Source organism: Octodon degus, unplaced genomic scaffold, assembly GCF_000260255.1.
Source record: "Octodon degus isolate 3935 unplaced genomic scaffold, OctDeg1.0 scaffold00005, whole genome shotgun sequence".
Taxonomy (NCBI): domain Eukaryota; kingdom Metazoa; phylum Chordata; class Mammalia; order Rodentia; family Octodontidae; genus Octodon; species Octodon degus.
In genome coordinates this window covers 16292067-16310821 of record NW_004524581.1, presented here as the reverse complement: position 1 = coordinate 16310821, position 18755 = coordinate 16292067, and the positions used below count along the sequence as shown (strand labels likewise).

Genomic DNA, 18755 nt, shown 5'->3' with positions numbered 1-18755 from the left:
GGTCCTTCATTTATATCCCCCTTTTTTGTTTAGTTTTGTCAGAGATGGGTATTCCATTGCCATTTAAATATTGTAGGTGTGTGAATTCAGCAAAATAATCCAATATAGTCCAGTAGTCCATAATAGTAGTGTGTTATCCGTAGGATTGGCAGTGTCAGAAGTTGTTGACTTGAGCTGGAGGGTTAACAACTTAATTTTGCAGACCAAAAATTAGAGAAAAAGAAGGGCTACAAGAATAGCCAACATTTTGGCCTTAGCCTTTCAAGGTGAGTGAGGACTCAGGACATAAGTGAACCTGTACTGTAACATCCTGTAACTCAGTGGTGTCCCAAATTTTCTGATCAAGGAGATTATGGGGCCACAGACGAAAGTGATCGGTGATGTAGAGTGTGCCTAAGGAGAGTCACATGGAAAGAAAACATCCTCTCAGGCTTTCACAGAGAGCACATTGGCCAAGCAATGGCCGTGACTCATCCACATGGCTGACACTGACCAAGGATCTACAATCTGAGTACAGGATCTCAGGATAAATCCTGAGGGGATTTCACTGATCTTATCAGACCCAAAAGCTACAACTCTTGTTGCATAGGTCCTGCTTTACCATGGTCTTAACCATCCAGCAGAAAAATATAAACACTAGATATAAAAAGTAAAGCCACATTAATATGCTGAGCTGTAAAAGCACTGTGTTTGTAAAGGGGATTAGGGAGGCCAGCGAGGAGGCCTCTGGGCTGGCCGGTTTGTTTCAGAGAGTGGAAAGGTGATGTGAATATTATCTCTCAGCTTCAATGAGAAGCTGAGGTAAAAGGTGCTGAATTCTATGTGATAGCCTACATTTCCATGAAATTAAAAGTCATCCTAAACAAAGAAAGAAAGGAAAAGACGTGTTGAATAGAGATGAAAAGAGGTGAACACGGGGTGTACTAATGGTAACTCATGGACTAATTCCGACCACTGTTTGCTTTTTGTGGTACTGTGAACCCAGGACTTTGGTCCTGAGGTACATCCTAACCCATTTCATTTTTGAGACAGTGTTTCACTCACTGAGCTGCTGGGGCTGGACTCAAATTTGAGATCCTCCTGCTTCAGCTTCCTAGAGTGCTGGGATCACAGACACCAGTGTGCCAAGCCAATGCTTATTTTTGTTAGGTTTTACTGTAACACAGACGCACCCACTTTGTCCGCAGCTGCTTTTGAATTACAGGAGCAAAATTCGGTAGTTGCAACATAGATTCTTATGGCTTCAAAGCCTAAAATATCCACTAACTGCCCCTACACAGAAAATGCCATCTGCCCTAGAGTAAAGCCCTATAACAGCTAGATACAGTGGTGAAGCCTGAAGGATTCCTGGGTCTGCAGGGCAGACGTAACTGATTTCAGGGCAAATGGACACCTTCACGCGAGGAGGAGCGTATATAAGATGACGTTATTGAATTGACGCTAATCTCCTCAGGTGTGACAGTGGCGTTGCGATTGCTTCGCCCCATGCTTGTCTTAGCAGTTGGATGTGGGAATATTTAGAGGTTTCTGTTCCTTCTTTTATTTTATATTTTTTTATCTTTTGCCAGAACATTTACACTTAAGTCATAGACACCATCCCACCTGTTGTGAGGTGGTATGGTGTACACTTAAGTGTAAATGTCCTGGCAAAAGATAAAAAAAAGACTAAAAACTACATATATATTTAAAATAAAAGAAGGAACGGAACAGAGAAAACGCTACATAGGAGCGTTTTCTCCTACAAAGGAGATGCGGCAAAATGTCATCGCTGGCCAAGTTAACTCAATTAAGAAAAGTGTTGTAATTGGTTAACATAGAGGGGTTTGTTAGACTGTTCTTCGCATTTCTCTGTAGATTCGAAGTTTTCCAAATAAAAGTCTTGTGCGTCCGTGCGTGCGTGCGTGCATGCGTGTGTGTGTGTCCGTGCGTGCGTGCGTGCGTGCGTAAGTTTTAACAATGCCCAGCCCTAGTAAGTTTTCCTGCAGCTGCGCTGCGGCCTTGCTGCGTGGGAAATTGAACCGCGGTCGGGGCAGTGCTTCCTCGAGGCCGCGTCGTACCCCCAGGGGGCGCTGTTCTGCGGGCAGGTGGCTCCCCTTTTGTAACTGGCGGCTTTTGCTCGTTGTGTTTTGCACAGTAATTCCATCAAGCTGGTCAATCTGCTCTCCATATTCATCAGCACGTGGCTGACGGCCGCCGGCTTCATTCACTTGGTGAGTATCTTGCGGAGACCCTCAGCTCCAGCGGGCCTGGAGCAAGCAAGCGCCTGGTGGAGCCCTTTTACTACGCGAAATTTCTCTCGCTGCAGAGAAACTTCAGTGTACTTGTAGACAGGAAAGGAGGCAAGCAACCCCACAACTGTCTGGGTTTCCAGCACTTTTATTCTAAACTGTTTCCAAATGGTGAGTAAGGCTGCTGCTGTAACCTGTGTACTGCCGCCGGACTTTTGTAGATTTTTCATCCTGCCTGCAGTAACCCCAGACAACCACACGATGGCAGTGCTTCCACAGCAAACGGCCAGAAAAGGTCGTGGCTGAGGTTGCAAGTTTGACCCACCTCTCTGTAAACAGCAAATCCAGATTCCTCGGTTTCTCCTCCCGCCCCTTCCAAAAAGCTGCCTTTGGTTCTTTCGCCTGGTTACTTGTCAAGTTATTTCGTACTTCAAAAATGTTAATTCTTTTGTATTAATGACTCTTTGAAAGCCTTCTATTAGTAACTCAAGTTCTTCTCACCTCTCCAAGACAGATTAATTTTTTACCCTGCTTTTAGAGCGCGTAGCTATTGTTGGAAGCGTATTTCTTTCAAAGACAGGCCATTGGAAAGAGGCTTTCGTGGAACTCTGTGACTGAATAAAGGTGACCCTGCTTTGTGCAGCCTGTATTTGCATAACGAGTTAAAGGGGGCTTCCTTCTTACCCCACTTGGGACTTCTGGGATTGTCACAAGAAGGAAGACCAGCCTCGGATGGGAGACAAAGGTGCTGCAGTCCCTGCATCTGAGGGGACCTCCCTGAGCCTTTATGACATTCTCGGCCACTCTTCTCAGCTTAGCTCAGTAACCATGCACTGAGTGTTCAAAGCATAACTGTGGAGGAGACCGCTGTGAACCCCACTTCACCACTCCGTGAAGGACCCTCTGTTTCACCAGGAACTCTCCGTGGAAAGGGTGCTTGGAAAGCCACATCCTGGGCACATTCTGCAGAGGCAGAGCTAGGGCCCAGGGTGGATTGTCCCTGAAGGCCCAGTAGGGACCCCAGGGATCGGCTCTTTGCACTGTGGAAAGGGCTAGAACATGCTCTCCTGGAGGAGCTATACCTGCGGGCCGAGGATTAGAATGGTGCTGGTCCCTCTGCAAGGGAGGGCCGAGCAGGGGCAGGTGCAGAGGCCCTGCAGGAGCAGACCCACCAGGCATTTGGTCACAGCGGCGCACAGGGGACCTCTGTGCATACGATGGATAGCCAGGCTCCTGGACTATAGCACGACCCACAGGACGAGGTCAGGAAAGGGATTTCCGGCTCTTTCTTCCAAGAGAAAACTGTGGGACAGCTCCAGAGGCAGTGCCTGCTCTGTCCTTGTTCCTTCTCCTCTCTGCCCCAGTCCACCAGGAGGGCATTTCCTGTTGCCACCGCTCATTTCCTCTGCACCTGTCCAGGGACTCCGAGCTGTGGGGCACAGAAGCAGCCCGGGGCGCCCTAGATCTTGTGATGGAAGCACAAGCCCCAGCAAGCAGCCTTAGAGCCCCCGGCTTTCTGGCTCGCTGGGGAGGCTGTGTCTCTATCCAGAGGTGATGGTTTCTCTTTTTTTTTCCTCCCCTCCCCTGTTGCTCTAGGTGGAGAATTCAGGGGACCCATGGGAAAATTTCCAAAACAACCAGGCCCTTACGTACTGGGAATGTGTCTACCTGCTCATGGTCACCATGTCCACTGTGGGTTACGGGGATGTTTATGCAAAAACCACACTCGGACGCCTCTTCATGGTCTTCTTCATCCTCGGGGGACTGGTAAAATCCCTTTATTTTCATGTTCACTTTTATGGTCTTTAACATTTTCTATGATCCACTTCCTTAAGGCTTTGAAGTTTTATATTCCATGTGTCTGCCCTAACAGCAAGTGACTGCCTTAGGTTTGCAGTCAGGCTAAGTAAACCAGAACATGACAGCGACGTCTTTGTCCATTTCTTTGGTGCGTCATGCTTGTTCTGTAGATCCAGGTATATTGCCCTTGTTAGGGTCAGCCAGTTAGCAGGTAGCCAGCCTGACTATCTTATGAAAGGGGTGCTGTGAGTAACCGAAAGCCCTTGTCCCTTAGTAATGCAATTCAGCGTCTGACATTCTACAAGGACAGCTGCCGTCCCCTGACCCTGGTAGGTGTTAGTATTCCACAGACAGTTTGCGGTTTCCCAGAGCTCGCTTTCCCTTGAAGCCCTCCACCCCTCAGACTTCCAACAAACACTGTGGCTGGTGCCTGCCCTGAGGAGAGGAGCCCCGACGTCAGAGGAGGGTGACGCTTGGTCCTGTCCAAGAGCTCCTCAGCAGGAGCAGAGCAGGGCCTTGCCCACACCTTTCTGCTCTGCAGTACCATGCAGGAGCTTTCTCCTCCCCTGGTATAGGCCAAAAAGTTGCACTATTTGCTTGACTGATTCAGAGCTGCTTCTGCAGCTCTAAATCATCCGCTATGATTAATTCAAAGGGATTTCTGGCAACCCACTGAGGGTTCAAAGTAGTTCATTTGAAGTTTAATTTTTGTTAAGGTAAGTGAGTGAAGTCCTGATGTGCACACAGCCTTTGTGTGCAGACAGTGCACACACACGTTTACACGAAGGGGTGCGTACACGCCACGCTGCTCTGCAGGCAGAGGCTGTCTGCATTTCAAAGAATGTGCCTACACACTGCGTGTGCCCCAGTGGGAGCACTTCCTTTCTGGAGACTTCCAGGCCCCCAGAGCTCAGGAGACCCCGTGCATCCAGCCACAGAACGATGTTTGTTGGACAAAACATGGCAGATTTGTGTTTTTCCTCTCTGTCCTTTCCTTTTGTGTGATCTCCCGCATTTACCTTTCATGGTTTTTAGTGATTTTTTTTAAATGTTTATTTTTAAAATCTTTCACTGTGTATTGTCTCTAGTCCCTCATAGAGGTACTGGTTTTCTTAATTTTAACTAGAGGGAAAAGTTTTTGCACAAAAATGCAGGTGTGTGTGCATGTGCGTGCGAGTGTGTATATGTCTCTCTGTGTGTGTGGTATCTTTCACGTGCACACAACTTTTTTTTTTTTTGCCTATTTTTCTTTAGGCAGAAGAACTAGATGCCAGCTTATTTATTCCTGTCTCCTTTTTTTTTTTTTTTTTTTTTTTTTCTTTTTCTCCACTGTGTTGTTTTTTCTTTTCTATTTTGCCCCCAGTGGTTCTGGTTGGCTAATGTGTGTTTTGTCCCGTGTGTCTTCAGGAACTCGCCCCTTTTTGTCCTTTTACTTTTTAATAGTCCAGCATATTAATAGACACCTTCACAGGCCGAATCCTTTTGTGCTTTCAGATCTTAGTCTCCCTTCTAAAAGGTCACCCCCTTTCTTGGGCCTGTCTTTTTAGTCTCTCTTCTGTCTCCCCTCTTTTTCTCAGGCCATGTTTGCCAGCTACGTCCCTGAAATCATAGAGTTAATAGGAAACCGCAAGAAATACGGGGGCTCCTATAGTGCGGTTAGTGGAAGAAAGTAAGTATACCCAGAGGCTTTGCTGCCCCCGCTGTGGTAGAATCCTCTCTGCATGCCATTTTGTTTTTGGCTCTTGTTTCTTTGTCTCATGCATGTAGGCAATGTTTGCCCGCTACGTGCCCGAAATTGCGGCTCTCATCCTGAATCGGAATAAATTCGGCGGGACTTTTAACAAACATGGAGGCAGAAAGTAAGTCAGTTGTGCCAGACAAGATGTGCTTGAGTGACTTTCAAAAGTCCCTGGGGCGGTGACATTGACTCCTGCTCCCCAACCCCACCTGGGTGGGTGTGATGTCAGAGGGACCCCAGAAAGTTGTCACCTCAGCCTGGATCCTTAGGTTTTGCTGCTATGTGCAGTGCCCAAGTGACCTCAAGGATTTAATTTCCAAGAGCTGCCTATATAACTGGGCCCGTATTTTCCCTGCGACCTTTGACACAGGACCCGAGTTCATTCAGTCTTGACATCCACTGGTTGGGTCCCTCTAAGTACAGTGCGGTCATCCTATGATGGATTTTGTGCACCAGTAGTAGCAGGCCAACCTAGCAAGGAGGTCCAGGTAGTCCTGCTTACTGTACAGGCCTGGTGGGCATCTGGGACCCGTTCGCTACAGAAAGGAGTTTCGCTCCAGATCACACCGCTTAGGGCCTCATTACTTGGTTGAGATCCCTTCTGGCTGGGACACACAGTGTTTAGCGTGTCGGGATATCGCCAATGCCTTCTCATGGGAGGGTCTTTCATGTGGCTTCCCAAACATGAACGCTTTCTTCCTGGAAACGAGTTCGCTCTGCGCTCACTTGATCAGTATCGGTAGCGATGTGCAGGCCAGCATCAAGTGGAAGTCCTACCTTTACTCACGCGCAGGGCCTTCCCTTACCCGTCCTCTGTCAGAGCAGGGTTTCAAGAGATGATACTGGAGGGAGGTGGGACTGGCAGGATCTGACTTTCTTGTACTTAATTTGAAAGGTTTTGGGGAGGGTGGTGTTCAGGTTTGTTTGATATTTTCGAGGTCTCATTTCTGTGGAGTCAAATGTGTGTCTCTTACTGCAAAGCTCCAACAGTGGGCACCTGCCCATGCCCCAGTCACTACCACCCTGCCAGCCAGGTCAACATTTGCAAAATCACCACAGTTCGTGTTCCTTCCTGGTCATGGTGCTGTTCAGATATGCTTCTCTTCATTTATCTTTAAGGGATGAGCTTATTTTGTATTTCTGAGAAAAATTTAAAAAACCCAGCTGGTAACACCGTATTTCCCCCCATTGCCATCTCCTCCTGTCTGGACAGGTGGCCGTGCCGGGAGGGGTGGACTCTCCCGCCCCTCTGGTCCACCATTCCAAGGCCTCCTGAGCTCAGGTGGCCAAGCCCCTGTCCAGAAAATGAGGAGATGGAATAAAGGGCTCATTTTCTTGAACTAGCCGCAGGACACCAGTTTCCGATAGAAGGCCCAGAGGACAGCGGGTGAGAGAGAAGAGGCCAGTTGGCGGCTCTTCCGTGGAGGTAGTGCCCGTCCTTCTATCTTCCTGCTAATGGGCCCCTCCCCTGCCCATTATCTTAACAGCCCTGGATGAGGTTGGAACCAAGCTGTTCTGATTTCTGGGCCACTGGCAGGATCCAAAAGGCCAAATACGTCCGGACATTCCTCTTGGTCCTTCAGCCCATGCCAAGAGGAAAACGGCTGCTCGACTCGCTCTGCCCATAAGATGTGGGTGGGTTGCCCTCCCAGAGACCCTACTGCAGGGGCCCAGGGTCTCTTTCTGGCCTCCCCATCCTGCTCCCTCAGCTGGCAGCTCCTTCCCACTGCCTCTGAAGAAGTCAACAAAATCAATTAGTCTGCAGCCTATGTTGAAAATATTTCTTGCCTCTTATTTCAGGCTGAATTTCACCTCCCCCCCGCCCCAAAAAAATGGCGTTCCTGCTCCAGTGTGGGTGGGCTGGTGGCTGGCAGATTTTGTTGATGGGTGGCCCTGGGGCCACTGCCCCCCACTCGAACCCCACCTGCTGATAGCTGCAAATCACAGACTTCCTGCAGTGTTGTTCTGGCTCTGTAATCTTTTATCACCACTTTTAGCCTGGTTTCTTGTGCACCGTCTTTTTTTCTTCCTCCTTCATGAAAACGTACTTTGTTTTTAATGTTCTCTTTGGGTCTCCAATGTCCCCCGACCCTGCGGACAGAAAGTCAGCCCTGTGATCCACACCGGGACCGTTCACTTTACTTTACGCATTGTTTCCTGGTTCAAAAGCTAATTACTAAGTAGTTTAAAGAAGCCCTTTGGTCACTTAGATCTTTCATCAGAAATATAAGCTTGGGAAAGGATTGGTAATAAAGAGCCATTAACACCCTTTGTTTGATGTTGTTTTTCCAGTCAGTAGAACAAGATTGATGAAATGTTATGTTTGGCCAAAATTTGAGTTTTCATTTGGAATTCAGTGTTGAGAGAATGGACTGTCAGAATCAATAAGTTTTCTTTCGCTGGGGATCTGGGCATGTGGTAGTAATTAGCAATATAAGGTCTTTAGTTGAGCAACCAAGCCTGGATTCTGGCAGCCAACATAATGAGAAACTACAGTTGTTCTATTTCTAACGTCAGAAAGTTTCCAGATAAAATTAAATGCATTTGCAAAAGGAAAGCAGCTAAACTTTGTTGAAAGTTAAAGAGTTCAGGCTCTTAAAATAGCACGCAGCATTCCCAGTTTTTGTGTAGGCAGAAATATATGTTCAACTTGGGGACAAATATCCGTACACTCGAGCCCCAGAATGGATCAAGTGAATGCCCAGAAGATAATGAGAACATACACAGCGTTCAGGGGTGTGTTTGCAAGTGTGTATTTTACTCAGCAGTAACCTTTCTGACAATCTATTAACTTATCAGGAATCTCAGGGTAACTCAGGATCCCAAACTACAGACACACAAAAGTTTTGAAATTCAAGGATCGTTCAATGTGAAAGTTAAAAAAAAAATGTTAGGCAGAGAAGCTCAAGGTTTTATTTATACAATACTCAAAAATTCAGGATATTGGAAGATATGAAAATTTCCTTGGCCCTTCATTTCCGGTTGTAATCACAGTGTCTGGCATACTGTAAATATTGTGCACAGCATTCCTAAGACATCCTACCACCCATCCCACACCACGCCTTGCCCCTAGGTTTTTATCACTTCTTACAGGACTTCCATAGCCAGCAGTGGGTGCGGATACACGTGTGTGTGCATGCACGTGTGTGTGCGTCCTGGCTGTTCTCACACTTTTCTTACTGTTGCATATTAAGGCTCGTAAGAATAGGCACTTGGATGTTAAGGGGTCAACGGAATGGTGGAAGCAAACCATTTCTCTAAGTTGATCGTATTGGAGACAGTTAAGTTCTTAGGCTGAGATCCTAAGTTTTATTAAGAAGAGAAGCCCACCTGCAGACCAGCCTGCTCCCACAGCTATGGCCGGCCTCCCTTTCTTTCCCTTCCTTTAAAGTCAAAGCTGCCCAGAGGTGGGGAACTGGGGGAGAGGGAGCAGGCAGTGAGGCTCCCATGGCCTTTGGGTCCCCAGCTCCTGCTCCTTCCTCCCATAGCCCCTTCCAGTCCCCTCGTCCCTCCAGAGGTTCTGTTTCTGAGCAGGATTTGTGCCACTCCTGGTTAGTTTATAAGAACTGACAAGATCATGGTCCGAGGTCACATGGCCAAGGGCCATGGAAAATAATTGGCCACAGAGAGGCTTCCATGTGCTGTAAGCCCCTGGTTAGAGGCAGCCAGCTGGGGAGCCATCCAGCCCTTGTGCTTCCCATGATAGGGCATCAGTGGCCTCCGATTAAGGCTGACCTAGACCAGGTGTTTGGGACAGACAGATGGGTTGGGCTTGGATTGCTGTATTGTACTTTGATATCCAGGTGCTGAGGAAACACACAGAAAATAATGACCAATGAAAGATAAGCAGTAGGCAGAAGAGAACAGAAGAGAGAAGGAGATGAAGACAGAATAAAGGTCCCCAGGACCAGAATGTCACCGCTTCATTCTGGCTTGGAGAAACCTTATTACAGACCAACCCATCTCTTGCTCCAGTTCAGGACTGCCCCTTACCCCAAGCCCAAATGCTGCATGCAGGTGCCTTGGAAGTACTGCACGATTTTATGTAAAGCACATGAATAGCATCAAACTTGGGCATTTGGATGGTCCTGGAGCTCTGGCCTGAGAATGCGGGTATGAGGGGCATACGTCTTCTTCTTTGGCTCTAGCTTGCCTGACCTGCAAGGAGAGGGCCTTCTGTATATGCTCTCCCTCTTGGTTTCGGTTTTGGTTTCTGTTTGTGTTTATGTCTCTGTCTCTCTGTCTCTGTCTCTGTCTCTGTCTCTGTCTCTCTCTCTCTCTCTCTCTCTCTCTCTCTCTCTCTCTCTCAATTATTGGGTCCCCTTTCATCCAGATCTTTCCTCTCTTCAGAAAGACGCCACTCCTATCACTTATGTCCTGTCTTCTTCGCTGAGCCCTTGCTCTCTGTACTGTTTTCTGCCTGGCTGTCTCTGATCAGGGTTCTCCCCTGTCTTCAGACTCTGCCCACCATGGTTCTAAGACCAATTTTAAAGGATTTAGAGTTATGAAGGTTCTGCGGTGTCAGAACATGGATTATTTCCTAACAAACGACTCCTATAGTGCACCCCACTATGGTCTGCCCCACCTCAGCGACACTTAACATGAGTTCTAGCTTTGTGATCAGCCCTTCACTCGTGTTTATTGTTTGCCAGGCACTAGGGACAGCTGGGTTTCTGCACACCCATCCAGACTTCCAGATGCGCCACAACTTTTGCTCTTGGGCTACATTTTTACTGTTTGGCCACCTCAGTGTCTGGGAGAGTCAACCTCAGAGCTTATTTAATTAAACACTCCTGGTTCCCAGTGGTGTGAGTGCTCACCCAGCGCCTCACCCTTCTTTGCTTTTGCTGGGAAGCCTCTGCCTGTGGCACTTGGGCGCAGGATTCATTGTGATTCATGTGGTGTTGACTTGGGCCGAGCCCACAGGCCGGCTTTCTCTTTGTTTTCCTGTTTGTGTGCACCTTGGACAATACTCACTCTTACTTACCCTAGAGATACAAGGAGGGGCAGAGCACTCCAGAGAGGGGGATGTTTCTTCTGAGATGTCATTTACGATTTCTCTACCATAGACATGGCTCTAGTTGAAATGTGACTGAAGCTTTGCATTTTACACAATCTTTGATCCCTCGTCAAGACAGCCATTCAGCTCTCTGGTCTCAGGGCCCACGTGACCTCTCCCGCCCATGTCTTCAGATTCCTAGATTCTAAAAGCCATAAATTAGCAAATCATCAACATATCACCGAGAAGGATCATCTGGTAGCGATTGGAGTCAGAAGGAAACATGGGGCTCAATAACTGATCTTCACAAAGATACGAAGAACTGTAGACAGACAGATACAGTAAATAGGAAGACAAATAGATAATTCAAGTTGACAGACCATCTTGGTCTGATTAGGCATTCTGCTTTGATTAGCATTAAACTTTCAGGGGATGGAAAAAAAATGAGATTACCCTAATACTTTGGGAAAATGACCCCTTAACTACTTCTGAAATTCAGTACTGAGAGACAGATACCAAAAGCACTTGTCATGAGACGCTGTATCATATCATGCAATATGCCAAGTATTCCTTTCCAATGAGAGGGGTCTTGGTGGGTGTGGTTGTGGGGACTTTTTTCCTTGGCATCTGCTTTGGATTCTTTCATGCCACATCTTCAGTCCCCTTCAAACTTGAAGCTCTATTAAAAGAGACTTGGATGCATATTAAATCAATTTCCCAATAATGCTGATGGAATGAAGAGTCCCCCCTCCACCGTGTTCTTGCTGTCTCTCCTCCCTTCCACACACTTATCAAAATGTTCCAGCTATTGTTCTGAAAACAAGAATAGAAATGTAGGTGGCAGATGAACTGTGCGTCTTTTTTCTTTTTCTTTTTTAAAAAAGTCATATTCAACCCTAGACTTTCGTGCTCAAAGAGTTTTTCTTCCATTAAAGAAGAGTTCTGATTACGAGTTTTCTAATTATAATCCCTGAAGATTGTTTCTGTTCACCTTCCCATCTGATCAAGTGGATCTTTGCTGGATCAGTTGAGAAGCTGAGTAACAAACAGAGCCATCCGAGACTAAGTCGCTCCATGTCTTCTGCTTTCTGCCCTGTCATTCATTCCGATGGAAGTCTTTCCAGAGCTATGCAAGGCAGCTCATCACAGATCTAGGCTTCGTCCCACATCAGTTGTCATCGTATTCTGAAAATAAACTGGGAAACTTTCTCACCGGCCAAGTCTCATGTCTCTTTTTATTAAAATACTATGGAGTCCAGTGCAGTGTGAGAGTCGTGGAAATCGGATTCTCTTGCTGTCACAATTGAGCCTTCGTATCTAGCACTGGGATTGTGTGATGGTGGTCTGCTCCCACCCCCAGGACCATGGGGACTGCTCCAAATATGGGTACCAATCACCAATAGAAGTGATCTTCATCTGTCTCTTCTGTACCTCTTCGATAACAAGGCAATGTTGAAGCATTTCAGTCAGCTGACTGAGCAGCTCTGAGAGATTTGTATGACCTTGGTCACATACCCCAAAGGCACATACTGGCTGGGGTATAGAACAGATGTAGAAACACTCCCATTCCAGCATGTTGGTGTAACTTCTACCATATGACAGCATTGTGCTGGACCCAGTGGTGAAGAGAAGGAGCAAGGGAATGTGCTCCTTGAGACTTGGGCCAATCAGAATCATCCAAGGAGCCAGGAACAGCTAAAGCACAGTCAATTATGGAGGAGCCCCACCCCAGAAAAATGTTCCTTTGGCAGGAATTTCGTCCCATAAAATCATGAAGGTGTGAATCCACCATGAAGGCAGGAAGTGCATTAGAGGGAATGCTCCTACCAGCAGGATGTGACTGTTGGAACTGTTTAGGGACCCAGGGAAAGAAGGGTGTGGAGAAATGTGAGAGAGTCATGCACTTGATGCTGCCCTGAAAAGCAAGACTCCTTTCCAGAACCTCGAATGTCCTGCTGCAGTGTATTGTGGCTCAGCAGGGCCTTGAAGCTGTGACACTTCCCAGTGCCTGTGTTTGTAACAGGTGCCAGAGTTCTGCAGCAGTAGCTGATGAAAATTCAGATGGTCCTTAATTTGCAATGGGGTTACATCCTGATGAACCTGTAAGAAAGTGAAACTATTGCAGGTCAAAAATACCTGCATACATTAAACCTTCTGAACACCCTAGTTTTGCCCTAGCCTATCTTGCGCATGAGCAGGGCACTTATGCTAGTCCATGGCTGGGCAAAATCATCTCATACAAAGCCTTTTGAAGGAGTATTGTTGAATAATGTCATTTATCTAATACCATGCTGAAAACAAGCAAGGGAAGAGGTGCTGTGCTCTTGGAGCACCGTCTACTGGAGAAATTGTTAGTGGGCCCATCCTGTGTCTGCGACCATCTGGACGCATGCTGACTCTTTTCAGAGTGCGTGGCCAGCAGCTTTTGCTTGGGCACGGCTAGAGAGCAAGGGGAGGATATGCTGAATTGATTGTAACTGTAGGAGGCTCAGTTCTAGCAGCATGAACTCTAGGGCCATGACCCAGGGCTGACCAGGGGTGGTAGGGACAGAGGTGGGGCTGGCAAATCAAAACCAGCTCCCCAGAAACATCAGGGACTGTTACTTGGCTGAAACACAGCCTCTTGCTCTTCTACTTCATCCACAAGGGGAAAGGCTGACCTCTGTCTCACTTAGTCTTCTATCTCTCAGCCTGTTTGTTCAAATGCAGCTTCATCAGGTAGAGTCAGGCAAATCTGGCTTGATCAGAAGAGAGGAAAGTGCTCCTTGGTGCCCCAGGTCTTTGTAAGAGCAGAGGACCATTTCGGATAGAAAAAAGTCAAGTCAGAGGTATCATGGTTTATTTTAAATGGCCAAGGGCCACTGAGCCTGATGTCATGGGTTGAATAAAATGCAGATGGGCGAGAGCGTTGGGAGAAAGCCCAAGGAAGGACCAGCGCCATTTCTGAGAATCCAGCAGTTGTGGAATTGCTTACTTTGCGAAGGTCAGTTCTGCTTCCTGAGAAGAGAAGGAAAGAAGGAAGGAAAGAAAGAGAACAAAATGGTCCTGTTAGTGCTTGCACACTGGATCATTGAGAGGATTAAATGAGAAATTACAGCCAAGGTAAACACATCTACCACTTACCCTCCCTGGCTGCAAACAATAGAGACCAATTTTTGCTGATGTAAGCAGAATCTTGCTTTCTTTTGTTCTTTTGAAAATTAGAGGACTTTACAGGGGAAAAGCACAGGCTGAGATGAAAAAGAGACTGCACTGTCCCTCTGAGATCCTGAAGACCAAAATTTGTGGACAGTCATGACAGAATTTTGACTTTAGGATGATTCAGCCCTCACAGTGAATTCACTGTCACTCCGTTCAAGATTTAATGCACTGATTGGCTTCCCTCAGGTCTAGAATCCTGATTAAAGATCCTGAGACTATCTAACTGAAAGTGAAGACAACTGGCAGGAGGCAGAGTGTATGCTAGACAGGCAGAAACAGCCAGTGTCCCCTACACTGAGGTCTCAGAATTTATTGAGGTTTGGACTCACAGACTACATGTGGTTATGGATAAAGTGGAATTGTGAAAGTCTAATTATGATCCGGGGTGGTGAAGATGCAGACATAAATCTACTAGGGTGGCTTAGACCCCTACTGTTTGTGTATATTAAAATGTGTCACCTTTATGCAGAACATGCTGGTCTTCTAAGGACATCTTAATGGTCTCTGTTGGGTCTACCAGTAGTCTGCTGTCTGACTCTAGGCCTACTTTCAGAGGTGTCTTCACTGCGCTGTTAGGAGCTGAGCCTTCTGCCTCCATTTAGGGAAACAGCAAAGCAGCCTGTATCTTCCAGAACAGCTCTGTTGACAGCTGGGTAAGATGATTGCTTTATTCTCTTCCTCACTAGGAGGGAGAATACATTTCCTTCCTTTGCGATTTGCAAGTGCTAGATGTGGGCTACGGGTAGGAGATTATCTTATCGCTGAACTTCCTTGGTGTTTTTTTTCTTTCTTTTTTTCCTTTCTTTTAACAGGAAATTGTAGTCAGCCTTTGGGATTGTGGGCATGATCCTCTCAACTGTTTCATGTGATTGTTTTCATGGCCCACTTGCCCACAAACTTGAAATATGGGAGTAGATTGAAGCTAGTGAAATCAGCCAGTGGTTCTCGCAGTTCACTGTTACATGTCTTCTGTTCCATGGCGTAAAGCCTCCAAGCCAAGTGTACCTTTGCCAACCTGTCAGTTGGTCAGTGAATAACCCGGGAAGTGTTAGGGGCAGGATAGAGTCAGATCAGTGTGGCCTGGAGTTAATCTTTGCATATTGGTGACAGTGTCCCCCACAGGGATGTCGGTCCCTCAGGTGACAGACTCTCATTGAGCAAGGATGCTGGAGTAGAGGGGTCAGATTAGTCTTCTTTGTTTTCTGTGGTGGGGTAATGAGCCTAAAAAGAAAGGCCGAGGGTCAATGACCCCAATCAGGAAAAGCTGCCAAATGCCACCACTAGGTAACCTGAAATGCTAAGCCTGGGTGCTTGAGAAGTTTGGAGATGCAGATGCGTAAAGATTCAAGTTAAACCTAGAATTGAATTCATGAACTTTCAATAGTGGCCACCATGGGGCTTGAACTGTTGGATCTCTAACAATCCCGCTTCCTTCGTGATAAAATGTTGCCCACTGTCCTTGCCAAGTACTTCTTCCAATTCATTCCCTGTGTGTTGGGAGCTGCTAGTGGTAGGGGGCACTGGGGAAAGGTGGGATGGGGAACGCGTGATTAGAAGGCTCAGCAGGAAGACAGAAGAGAGCCTGGCATATGTATTTGATATAAATATTATAGTTTTACAGAGACATCTAGATCAATATATGCCACATTTCATCTACCTCTTTGACAAAGTGAGCACAATGTATTCAGAGAAAGCTGTATAGGATTTTCAATTTACTCTGTGTGATTTATTGTGACAGGATAGCTATGGGTTTTTTAAGTTCTTTATACTTGTTCCAGTAAAAATGGATATAGTATCTTTAAAAATAAACAGCCCAGAGTTGTGCATTGTACATTGTCTTCTTAGAGCAAGGCTCTGCTAAGGGAGCCCGAGGACTGTCGCGCCCTCGTGGAGGATTCTGACTGTGGTCAGATTTGCTTCTGGCCTTGCACTGTTTTTGGTGGTGGTGGTAGGGGAGGGATCAAGGAGGTGGGAAGAGTAAACAGGCAAATCAATTAGAAAGCTAGTGTAGCCATCTAGACAAAATTGGGTGATGGCGTGAACTAGAGTGGGGCAGCCAACGGGAGCCCTGCGACAGGACTGATGGGGGCTGGTGGGTGCAGCCTCTTCATTTCATGGGGGGGGGGGCAGGTTACACAGGCCTGGACCCAGCCTCCTGATTCTGACCCAGGGTCCTTTCCATGGCACTAGCCATTCCCTCTCTAGAAGGCACCGAAGAAAGGGACTTGTTCTACCCTTGGTGCCATATTCACTTTGCACCAAATTGCTGGCCTCAGTTTCTCCATCAAATTAGCACAGGCATTTGACTACCCCTTGGCCCGGCATTCCGATACTAAGCTGTTGCTGCAAATATGACAGGAGCCTGCCGTGATCGCATGCATTCCACTTCGCAGGCTTAGAGCTCTAGGAACCACTGCCTGATAATTTTGAAGTATGTAAACTTTCATTCTCAATGAAGCACACACTGTCTTAGTGGATCTCTGAAGGCCTTATTCCCCAGAAATTTGAAAAGCCCTGTGCAGCAGCTACTTTGTGCTTTTTTTTTGCTCCGAATGCCTTCACGGCAGGTTTGGCTGGCTTGAGTTGTGGGGATCGAACCACAGCAACCTGAGCCTGACTGCTTTGTTGAAGCAGCCACTTAAAGAACTGAGCTAAGGGGCAGGCCCCCACTTTGTGCTTTAAAAGCCAACAATTCATCAAATTAAAAACAGTTATTAGCATTGGCAAAATAGCTCAGTGGGCTAAGCACCCGCTTAGGCAAGTGCAGAGACCAGGGTTCGATCCCCGGTATCACATGCCGCGCCACTGCCCGGGCGCGCTGAGCCTGTGATGGACTTCAGGTGCAGTGGCACATGCCTGTAATCCCAGCATTGGGGAGGCTGAAAACAGGAGGATCACTCTGAGTCCAATCTAGTAGTGAGACCCTGAATACCCTGTAGACCCTTCCCTAAAATAAAAAATAAACATAAAGTAACAAAAAGTTACTGATGTGCATATTTTGATCACATTCAGAAACAAAGCAGTCAGGCTTCGTAGGAATCAGGCTTAAATATTACCAGGGGCTGAAAAGATTCTAGTCCAGAGACACCGAAGGGAAGAACGCGTTTGTCTGTGGATCGCGTAGACTCTTCATCCTTGGGATTCTTGCATTAGCCACAAAGCCGTAAGCCAGACTTAGCATCTTTTGCAGCTGCTTGGCTTGCCAAAAAAGTACGACTGAAATTAAACTTTGGCTTTGTGTTCCTGACCGGGGAGACTCGTAGCTTCTGAATCACCCAACCTTGCTGTCTTGAACACTCTGTTCCAGCTGGCCAGACGCAGCCTGAGTGTGGGGAGTCTGCACTACTGTGATTTTATTTATTTATTTATTTATTTATTTATTTATTTATTTTGCAGTGCTAGGGATTGAACCCAGAACTTCATGCATGCTAAACAAGTACTCTTATCTATCCCCCAAGTGCTAATACTGTCATGTTTTAAGCAAGGTTCATCTCTAACTACCCCAACCCTGAACCTCAAACTAACCATTCCGCTGGACCGCTGAGAATCCCTCCAATACCCCCTCCACCTCCTCCCCAGGAGGACCTCCAGTTGGCTCAGCCTGTCCCGAGGGAGCAGAAGCTGACCTATCTAAAACCTTTCTCCTCCCATCTTCGCCGTAGTGAGAAGCAAGTCCCGAACTGCATCCTGAGCGAGTCACTTTTACTTCTTATGGGATGTTGGGCATATGTAAGTCCAGGAAAATGAGATTCAGAGAGGCTATCTGAACAGACAGCAGAGAGTGAAAGCACACAGGAGTTTGAGAATTAGGTGAGAATACGGTGGACCTCAGAGTACTTTATACCTGTTGTGTACTGATGGGCCACAGGCCCCTCCCATCTTAAAAGGGTCAGAGTGGGCCCGCCCCTTTGCCAGGCCTTTATACTTATTGCCTATTTAAGTCCACCTTGGGGTAACTTCATGAATCAGGTACTAGCTCTGGCGCCTCTAAGGCTCTGATGTTTTTGGTTGTAAAATGAAAAATTGGCACCATATCCAAAACTACTTAATTATTTATTGTGTGCTATCAGAGTACAAATCTCACTTGGTAGATGCGTAGGCATCATGGAACCCAACAGAGATAATTTGGGCTAGGATGCTTTTCGAGTCCTGGATGGTGCACAATCATCACTGCTTCCAGGAGGGTGCCTGCTTGGTCTCAATCTTAGACTATTTCCAATCGTCTTTTGAGTAATTGAGGATACAATAAATTTTGCTGCTCTTCTTCCTGCAGTAATATCCTTCCCCAAAACTACTGCCCCTAGGATTTTCAAAACTCCCGAAGATATTTCTGGAAGATAAATGTTCCCATTTGCCATCCATCCTGAGGCTCCTGCCGAGCTCTGAGCGCATCCTCAGACACAAGCTGGCGGGGCATATCTTCTAATGCTGACGCCGGCCCGGAGAGACAGTGTCTCCCCATCCATCAATCCTAACTGCATTCAGACGCTTTCAATATGTGGGCTCCTTGATAGCTTCCACTCTATGGAAATCAATGTGGAGGGAAATGATTATTGGCACAAAAGGGGGAAGATGTAAATCTTAAAATCAGATACAGGACAGATTGGAACAATATGAGTTCTTCAAGGTTTCCATGATAATGTACCTAATAACTCTCCTTGGGCAAAAAGGCGGTCTGCTTTCAATCAATCTCACCCTTTTTTTGTTTTCTGAGCAAAAGTACCAATTATGTTGAAAGAAGATTTTTTTCTTCTCTTTTTTGATAAGGATTTCTCCCCACCCCAGAAAT

The 18755-nt window shown here is 46.8% G+C and overlaps 1 protein-coding gene across 7 annotated transcripts in view; it reads left to right on the top strand.

Annotated features, from left to right (window-relative positions):
* Kcnma1 (potassium calcium-activated channel subfamily M alpha 1) overlaps window positions 1-18755 on the top strand; it is a 756236-nt gene that overhangs the window by 515967 nt on the left and 221514 nt on the right. For all 7 annotated transcript variants that reach the window (XM_004624076.2, XM_004624075.2, XM_004624064.2 and 4 more), the window contains exons 7-9: window positions 2135-2210; window positions 3825-3995; window positions 5606-5697. In XM_004624076.2, coding sequence (XP_004624133.1) covers window positions 2135-2210; window positions 3825-3995; window positions 5606-5697 — 339 coding nt within the window. The remainder of the gene's footprint in view (window positions 1-2134; window positions 2211-3824; window positions 3996-5605; window positions 5698-18755) is intronic.